Here is a 9,587-nt window from a genome sequence, read left to right on the forward strand (position 1 = left end):
ACTCTTTCCTGCTTATGCAGGGGGTCGGACTCGATGATCTATTGAGATCCCTTCTGACCCTAACATCTATGAATCTATGACAGTTTATTAAAGGAGCCAGAACCATACAGAAGAATGGTGGCATGAGGCATCCAAACTACAACACTCATGGTTTTCTTCCTTACTCAATCATAAATAGAAAAAAAAAGAGTATGGATGGCAGAAATAAATGAAGATATAGACCAGTGATGCTTAACTTTTTTCCTGGATGGGCTAGATGGACAGTGCCTAGGCTGTCCCTGGACTGGATCTGACTGGTGGTTTGGATCTGGTGCCTGGGGCAGGAGTGGCAGGCACCCTCCTGCCATGCAGAAGGGGAACAAGGGGGCAGTCCAGCCCCAACCTGGCCCCACCAGAGAAGGGAGAGTGGCCTGGCTCCAACCAGCTGCATGGGGCTTGTGATTTGGTAATTTGGTGGTGGGGAAAGGTGCTGAGGAGGAGGGTGGCCATATTCTTTATCATTGCTCCCCCGCTGCCAAATTTTCCATCCCGTAGGGAGCCTTGTGGGCCAAATGCAGTGGCTTCATGGGCTGCATTTGGCCTGTGTGCCAGAGGTTGAGCATCCCTGATATAGACTATACCAGCTTCCATTTCAGCATGTTAGACTATGGCTCAATGCAGTAGGTGAAGAAAAGAATTAATTTTCAAAATTTGATGTCCTATGCTGCCACATTGGAACACCAGGCAAAATATGATGACATGCTTTGCAGTCTACTAAAGTACTTCCTGTCTGTAAATTCCCATGAACAATATAATATAGTCACATGTAAAATAGCTTCTGTGTTTGTAGCAGATATTGCTGGTGATATCAGTGATTGATTTCTGCTGCTAATTCTTAAATTGCAAAACCAGATTTGTTCTGATGTTATGCCTTCCTTTCAATATGCTGCAGGCACGGAACAGCTTCCTATTGGCACCATCATCCTGCCACAATATATTTCACAGATCTGTGTCTGTGTGGTTTGTTTTTCAAGGATGTGTAAACAAACTGTAAAGTTAAATGATCTGTGAAAGACTGATAGGGGAGCATGTGAGGTTTTTATAGCCTGTTGGAATATAGCACATTAGCAGGGACCCAAGAATTCTGCTGCTTTTAGCACTGCGATGCTAAAATTGAACCTTTCTAGGGTTCTTAAAATTCTATAGTGCCAGCTTGACTAGTTCTCTTGTAGAATGAGGCTTTGGGGGATAACTGCTTTATGTTTGTGCATGCAGTTTTAGGCATATATCCTTAATTCCAATTCATATCAGAGATTTCTCTGTTCATTTGTAATAAGTATCAGATTACAGAATTGGAAGGGATGCCAAGAATATCAAAGAACTGAATGGCATTTTAGCATTTTTACCTTTGTTGTTTACCAAATCCCTTTTCTTATTTGGTATACAAACTAGAGTTTTAATTAAATATCACATTATGAAATTCTTACGGGGGTAGCAATATGTTTTCCTAAGCATTCTAAAATATATTTTTAAACTTAGTAGTGCACACAATATTAATATCTGGAATTATATTAAAAGGAAATTATCAAGCAAAATTGCACATTTAAAAAAATAATTTTGTATATTTTGCAAGTAACAGCACAGGTTATTTAAGAAAGAGATTTATTATGCTGCTTGTTTCATTTTTACATCTCAGCTTGACAGAAGGTAGGGCAGGATTGCACCTTAGAAACTAGTTCGGAGAGGGATACGTTTTCAAACAGGCTACTTCATCAGATGCTTGTGGTGCCTTCAAAAGCTTATGTCTCTTTGAACAATTTGGTCTTCACGGTGCCATCCCGCCATGCCACCAGACCTTCAGTCTGACTTCAGACTAACGCAGCAAACCATCTCTCTCTTTTACTATCATCTGTTTGAGACTACTTGGTTTTATTTTCTGCACCGGCTATTGCTGTAAGTTTCACTTAGGTTTTTTTTCCTGTACTAGCAGATGATGCAACACTTGCACTACGAATGGTTTTTGGCATTGTTCTCTACATGCTGATACTTTATGGCTGGTTGGTTGGGCGGGTGGGTGGGGGGGTGGGATTTTTAGGAATTCCAAAAAAGGCAAATGGTGCCCAAGAAGTGAAAGCCACCAATGCAAGATTCATTGTTTCAGAAAATAGCTAGATTCTCCTGCCATTCATTACCGGCTTTAAGGAAAAGAAAAAAAAGACAAACAAGACTGATTTAAAATGGACCTTTCCACATTGTAAATAGGCAATGAAAAATGAATCCCAGCTCTCAGCTTTGTGTCACTAATACCTTGCAGTGTTGAAACTGGTGTATTCTTAAGCATAGATTCTACCACTGAGCAATAGTGACAGAACAGGTAAATTTCTTCCAAGTCTCCCTCAGTCTTTCAGCATATATGGTGCTCTGAAGCTCCCAGGTCAATATGTGAATGCATAGTAGAGCTGTGTAGATCATCGAAAGATTAATCCATATGGGTAGGTTCAGATTTGATAACAATGTAAAATGTATTTGGGAGGAGTTACTCTACTTGGAAAGCTCTTCAGGACAAGGATCTTCATGCTAGGCATTGTCTGTATCTGTTTGGACAATGCCTGCCAATTGAAACCTATTCCTGATGGAAGCTTTCAGGTGCTATGAAAATATAATTTTAAAATATGAATGGTTACTTTATTATTTATTTCTTGTACACTTTTGGAACAATACTTAGCTTATTAAACTAATCAAAACATCAAAACAGGCAGAGCGAATAGAGGTGTTTGGACAGAGGCATAGCAGGACAGATCTCTGTTCCAGTTGTGTTGATTGTGGGGTTTCTGCCCCAGGTACCCCCTTCCTCCCCTCAACCCTCAGTTGTACTATTGGGTTTGGGAATCCTTTCAGGTAGACAATGAGAACAAAGAAATTGCAAAGCCTGAAATACAAGTAGAATTCTATGGCAGAAGGTACAATATGCTGGGTGCTACTGAAGTGCAGTTGACTACGTGCTTTGCAAGTAATAGAACTAAATAAAGGACACCAATAAGGTATTGCACCATTTCAGGAACTTGTTTTTATTTACCGGTAAGCATTAACTAGCAGCATAATATTTAATTCTTCATAGGCTGGGTACTAAACCTTGACTCAGTAGCCCCTTTCTGTTTGATGCTATATTACAATACAAAATAAATATTTATTTTCAATGAATGTAAAATATCATTGCTGCTGCATGGGATGTGGTAGTGTGTTACATGAAATCCCTTTAACAATTCCAAGAGCTGTGGTTGTCATTATATTTCATAGTGCAACTTTCCCATTTGCTGCAGAGAAACTTCAGTAATATTTCTAAGGACCAGCAACAGTTAAGCGAACTGTTAAAAGATGAAATTAACCAGAAGGAACAACTGAAGAGGATAAAGAATGAAATGGAAAATGAACGATGGCAACTAGACAAGACCATTGAGAAGTTACACAAGGAGGTATGGATGGGCTGAAAAGAGGCTGCAGGAGATTAAATTTCTAACAGGGAAAAAGGCAAATAAGCTGCCAAATTGCAGAGAAGTGGGGGGTTTTTTTGGTTGGTTTTAGTGTGTACATGAAAGTGTAATGTGAACTTTTCTGTTAATATCTTTGACCTGGTGACTATCAATCCAAGCTTTCAGGACAGGAGCAATAGTTGGAACAGTGCTATCCCAAAATGCCACTGTAAAACAGTCCTGTTTTGTTAAAACAAGATGTCATATTTGAATTCTGTTCCATTAAGTACAAAAAATAACCTCAGTCTTTGATAAAAATAACCATCAGCTGGACTGCAATAATATACAGTTAATTTTTCCAGCTGCTGCTGCTTTGTTGCATTACTTTTGTCATCTATGTATTAACATACGGCTTTAGTTTTTTTATGATAAAGCATGGCTCATACAGGCTAAAATGCTGATCAACAGCAAGTGCTGCTGACACAAACAGTATGCTCTGGGGACTCTCTTGCCACACATTTTGGAAACACAATTTTAAAGCTGCATCTTTTTTCTTATTAATTTCTTCACATACAGCATGGATAATATTCTTTAAATGATTAATTAATGATCCTGATGTAATATAAGAGAGAGTGGATAAGTACAAAAACATTTTACTGCAGTAGAAGTCAGCACAAACCCTTTGTCGCTTTGCTTTACTTTGGGAAATGTTATATGCTATGTTCCTTTTTTGCCAGATGGCTGAAATTGTAGAGGCTTCCCGGACATCCACTTTTGAGTTTCAGAATCAACTTGATGACTGTAAGGAGAAAAATTGCAGAGAACTTACAGAAATGCAGAGACAATTAAAAGAGAAAAGCCTTGAGGTAGAAAAATCACGCCTGACAACCATGACAATGCAGGATGAGGTAATGGTTCATAAATCCAATGACATGTTTAACCTCTGACCTAGAATTCTGCTCAGACAATTTTCAGAACAATGAATCTTTGATATCATTTCTCTTGTGCACTTATCAGGAGGGAGTGATCTCAGTCGAGATGCTTTTGTGATCGAATTATTTAAGTTGATCATCAATGTGTTACTTCTGCAAGGGAAATAGGGCTTCCTGGATACAATAGATAAATGTAGAGTATGTTTGACATATGGATGTATCAAAATGATATGACATTGTTTCTACTGAAATTCTGTTGCTCTTTTAATGTTGTTGCAAAGCAAAATTGAGAACAGTGAAATAGCTTTTAGTCATTTAAAAGGCTAACAGCAATTTAAAAAGAAAAAGGAAAAAGAAAAAAAAAGGCTGCCCTGAGCTTTTTGAAGAAATTGACACTCATTATCTTTTTCTTTTCTATGAGCTAAGGTAGAGATTTAAATGACAAAGCTGCCTGTGCAGGCAAGAATTGGACACAGCCTGGCAATGTCTGCCTTTTAGCATGCAAGTTCTATCATAAAATCAGTCCAGCCCCTTTATGTATCTGCATGCACTGGTTTGGGATTTGGAAAAACTGTAAGAAAGGACAGGCCATGGATGTCTTCTGTATGCAGTATATTTTAGTAGTTTGAATTTCCTGGACAGAACTTATATTTTTTTTCTTTCTTTCCATTTGAGAAACTAGGTTTTAAACTGTTAATAATAATGTGTAGACATGTTAGTATGAAGAATCACCACTGTTCTTCTCTCTTCCTTCGCTCTGTGTTTCCTGCACTTATAAAGGTGGAGTTTATATAAAAAAAAAAAAAAAGTGAAAAAGGGAGGGAGGCATTGGGAATTACCAAAGACATAAAGTTCCACAGAGCTTTATTGTCTTCTTTTTAGTTGTACAGAATTGACTAGTTGCCTTGAAGTAAAAATTCAAATGTATATAATTATTGCTGTGAAACCTGTTATTTGAAGTATTGTAACAGCTGAGAATTCCTGTCCACGTTTTTTTACTCAGTGCCATCTTGTGGAAAAAGTAAAAATGACTTCAGTAAGCTCATAGTACTGTATAATTCCTATCCCACTGTGTAAGTATTTTAATACCTCAGGATCTGTATAGCACATTTATTGCCAAAGAGAACTGTGTTGTGAATCACATAACTTGCGTTCTTTTTTTCAGATGCATCTTATGGAAGAGGATTTACGGAATCACCAGAGAGCCCAGGATGAGGCAATTACAAAAATCCAGTTACTGGAACAGACTGTGAAAGGCCTGGAATATGAACTGGAAGCCAGAAACCATTTGAAAGATGATCGGGCAAGACAGATGAAACTAATGGAGGTAAAAGGCAGTTTTTGACTAAGGATCCTTCAGATGCATAAGCCTGATGGATATTTTGCTAAAGCTGACTGGAATTGCTTTTTTATTTTTTTATTTTTTACTTGGGTTGGGGGTTGGAAGGAAGAAAATAATTTGACCTTGCCTAACAGAAAAATTGTGTACTGGTAATGCAAGAGCATTGAGGTTTGGCACATCCCAAGGTCAGCATTCAGCAAATCAGATATTGCATATTATATTCTGAATGGCAGCTCTTCTGTGAATTCTTTCAATGCTTTCTTTTACTGACATGAAAAATGTTTTTCAGTTACCTTTGTAGTTTTCCTGGAATTTACCTGGCACCAAAACTGGAAGGTTTTAATTCAGTTCCCCAAAGTATTCCTCAGTTCCTCAACTAATTCCTCCTTTGGTGTCTAATTCTTCCTGATTTTCAAGTAGCTTAGGTAGCTTTTAGGATCTTGGCCATAGGATTGGAATCTGTCCCAGGCCACGGACAGACACCACTACATTTGTAGTGATAAAAAAGAATGGTGGAAGCACTACAGAAATGCTTCTGGATGAAATAGGAACTTTTGTTGCATTCCTTTTTGTAGCACTACATGTAATGTCTGTCCAGTGCAGTGTGTGATGGGACAGGGGCTGTCTTAGTTCCCAGCATCCCACAGTAGTCTGTGAGCCCTTATCCCCCACCAAGAAGGGGTGGAAGAGAGAGCAGGTTAGACAGTTAATGAACACTTATGCTCAGCTGTCATCAGGATTGGGGAGCAGAGCTGCAGTCCCCACTTCCTAAGAGCAGGTGCAGCAGTGTGCTTACTGACAGCCTGCCACCCTCCAGCACTTCTGGAGCCTGCCGCTCTCCCAGTCTCCAGGGATCTGCAGCATTGCTTGCTGCCTTCCAATGGGAGGTGATGGGCTGTCAGTGACAGGCTCCCCTCCCCAGTGTGGGACACAGGAGTTGCAGCAGTATAACCTTTTCTTATAGCACAGCTTAAATTGGCTTTAAAAGAACTTTTTAAGGGCTTTTCTCAAAGCTCCTTTTTACTGCAAATATATGTTGCTATAGTGAAAAGAGAAATCCAAATTCACATTGGAAGCTAGCGGTAGAATTGTGCGGATGGAAGACAGAAGTCCTGAGAGGACACCTGTTACACTGAAGTTCCTGTTTTTAAAAAAGGAATACCCCATCTCCCCATGCTGGTTCCCACGCTTCCCTGTGCCTCTGTACCAGCTCCCTCACTTCTCTGTTCCTCACCAAGTAGATTCCTGCCATCTCTTCTGACTGCATTTTCACTTGATACTAAGTTCTAAGATGAGGCTTTATTTTCCCTGTTTTGAATGGGGGGAAAAAACCTTGTTTTGCAATTGAGTAATATGGTAAATATTTTATACTAATTAATATTCTGCTTGACAGTAAACTCTTGGAGGCTTTCCTAGTATAACGCAAATAAGTGTTTTGGTAATTTTTTGCATTCTCTACAAATGTTCAGGCACTGCCCTATTTAAAGATGTTTTCAGGCAACTTAAGCTTTGCAGTCTTAAGTGTGGCTTATTAGCTGTTTAAACAGAAGCACTAACATGTTGAACTACCTTTGCTCTTTTTAGGAGAAGATGTCTCAGTTAGAACTTGAACTTGATGAAGAAAGAAACAACTCTGATTTGTTGTCCGAGAGGATCAGTAGAAGCAGAGAACAGGTACTTGACAAGTGGGCAAAATGTATGCAGCTGAGCTATGGTGTACCAATGAAGAAAAACAGTACATAATAGTCACAAAGAACTTTAATACATTCAATACAAAACTTTTAAGCTAGATACTCTTTTATTTTGTGCAAGTTAAATAGAGATTATCTTAAAAAACAGCAGCAATAAAATATGTTACATAAAACTATCAATTCCAGAATCTTTTAGGGACTTATGAACTTTAATGAATTTAGCTTCACATCATTCCAAGAGATGAATAGTAGATTTTGCATTCTACATTTGGGAAAACTGAAGCATAGAGAGGTTATGAGTTGTCTGGGTTTACTTACAAACCCTGTGTCAAACTTGATAGGGAGAATGCAGGTCTTCTGACTCATATTCTTGTCTTTTAACCACACAGATATTTTTCTTGTCCTCTAGAGTCTTTAAATAGTACATACGTTTTTACACGCCTCTCCTTTGGAACTGGTGAGATATTGTTTTAGAGTATCATAAGATGCAAGCAGAAAATAGTTTGTGGTGCAGAAATTGTATGTAGATTCCAAACTTCAGGAATTTCCAAACTTCAGGTGCCTTTGGTTTTGGATTTTAATTCAGTCCTTTATAAAGTATGGGTTATATGTGAAATTCTGATCTATAATTTAGCCGAAATGCAGTTCATGGGCATTTGAATGTGAAGTTTTGCTCCTTCCACTTTTATCTGTTAGTTACAAATAATAACTACAGTGTAATATTGCGTTTAGTTCATAGTCAGCACACGTGACTTGTCAATGCTTAGGTTAGGTTTCTTGGAATGAACATAGTGTAATGAAATATTCCTGGCAACATAACCTTTTCACATACATATTTTCAAAGGAAGTCTCTAATGTTCTAGTTGTTGTTTGTCTCAGTGTTCTTTGTATTACACATGTAAAATGTAACCTGGCCCCAAGTTTTTGTTAATGTTAAAAATTTACATGTGTACACAAACTTAATTTAGGCACACAGACTGCATTATCCATTGATGCAAAAATGTGGCTGCAAAAATGAAATGGATGACTTAAGGATTGGTGTTGTGAGGAATATTTTGGGGTGTTCAGCCACTGGAAACATTTACAGAAATGGGACTTTCCTTGATCAATGGACTCCATGTGAGTAATGGTATACTGGCCTTCTGGGATCAAGGCTGAAATGACTGATAAAAACAGCTTTAAACTAAACAATAAGGGGAGAGATGTATGTAACTTCCTGACTACACAAACAGAGGAAATAAGGAGAATAAGGATATGACAATGCAGAAAAGAGTAAAAGGATAGACAGCAAGGATGAGAGTAGGAGTCAAGTAGACAAGTAGTTAGTGAAAGACTACCTAATCTAGCTCAAAAATTATCATAAGAAACAACTGAAATACTTGTACGTTAACGCAACAGAAACATGGTAGAAATCAGCCCTGACTAATATATGGGTGTTAAAGTGTATCTGCTGCTCAGGAAGAAAATGCTGCCTTTTTCAACATTCTTATTGAAAACATAAAGCAAAGTATGTATTTAGTGTTTGGGTCATGCCTAGATTATTTTTGATTGTGACTCCACCCTCACTGCACAGTGGTCACCCTTCTTCCCTCCTCTTTTATTTATGTGTCTGAAGAATCTTTTGGTGTTTGTTTTAATTTGCTTGACTTTTGGCAAGTCAGTTTATCCCACTGCTTCCTGGCTTATAAACAGGGATCCTGGGTTTCCTTGATAAAAAATTGCCGTGGAAAAGCAGTGTGGGGTACGGCAGTGGCGGTGGCAGTGAGGGGGCAGTGGCTTCACAGACAAATGGCACAGGGCAGCGGTACCTGTCTGCAGGTTGCACGCAAGCCACCCGGGCAGCCGACCAGGGGGACTCGCATGCAGTGGCCACCACACCGCTGCTGCCACGCCCTGCACTGCCTTCCCAGGGCTGGCCACACGGCTCTGCAGGCAAGCAGTGAGGGATGCAACAGCAGTGGCAGTAGTGTGGTGGTGGTGCTGGCCGCTGTGTGCGAGCCACCCACCCTAGCCAGCTGGGAGGCTTGTGTGCAGCCCACAGAGGGGCACCGCTGCCCTGAGCCATTTGCTTGCGGAGCCGTGTGGCCCTGGAGCTGTGCCCTGGAGCTGTGCTCGAGGAGCCTTGCGGCCAGCCGCGGGAAGGCAGCACGGGGTGCAGCAGCGGCAGTGGTGG

The 9,587-nt window shown here is 39.6% G+C and overlaps 1 protein-coding gene across 1 annotated transcript in view; it reads left to right on the top strand.

The window, feature by feature from the left end:
* The window catches only part of CGNL1 (cingulin like 1), a 110,561-nt gene extending 103,095 nt beyond the window's left edge, over positions 1-7,466 (top strand). Inside the window, exons 11-14 of the mRNA XM_006037514.3 lie at positions 3,300-3,452; positions 4,187-4,357; positions 5,547-5,708; positions 7,308-7,466. Coding sequence (XP_006037576.2) covers positions 3,300-3,452; positions 4,187-4,357; positions 5,547-5,708; positions 7,308-7,466 — 645 coding nt within the window. The remainder of the gene's footprint in view (positions 1-3,299; positions 3,453-4,186; positions 4,358-5,546; positions 5,709-7,307) is intronic.
* Positions 7,467-9,587: the final 2,121 nt, after the last annotated feature.

The sequence above is a fragment of the Alligator sinensis genome, unplaced genomic scaffold, assembly GCF_000455745.1.
Source record: "Alligator sinensis unplaced genomic scaffold, ASM45574v1 scaffold662_1, whole genome shotgun sequence".
NCBI classification, from domain to species: Eukaryota; Metazoa; Chordata; order Crocodylia; family Alligatoridae; genus Alligator; species Alligator sinensis.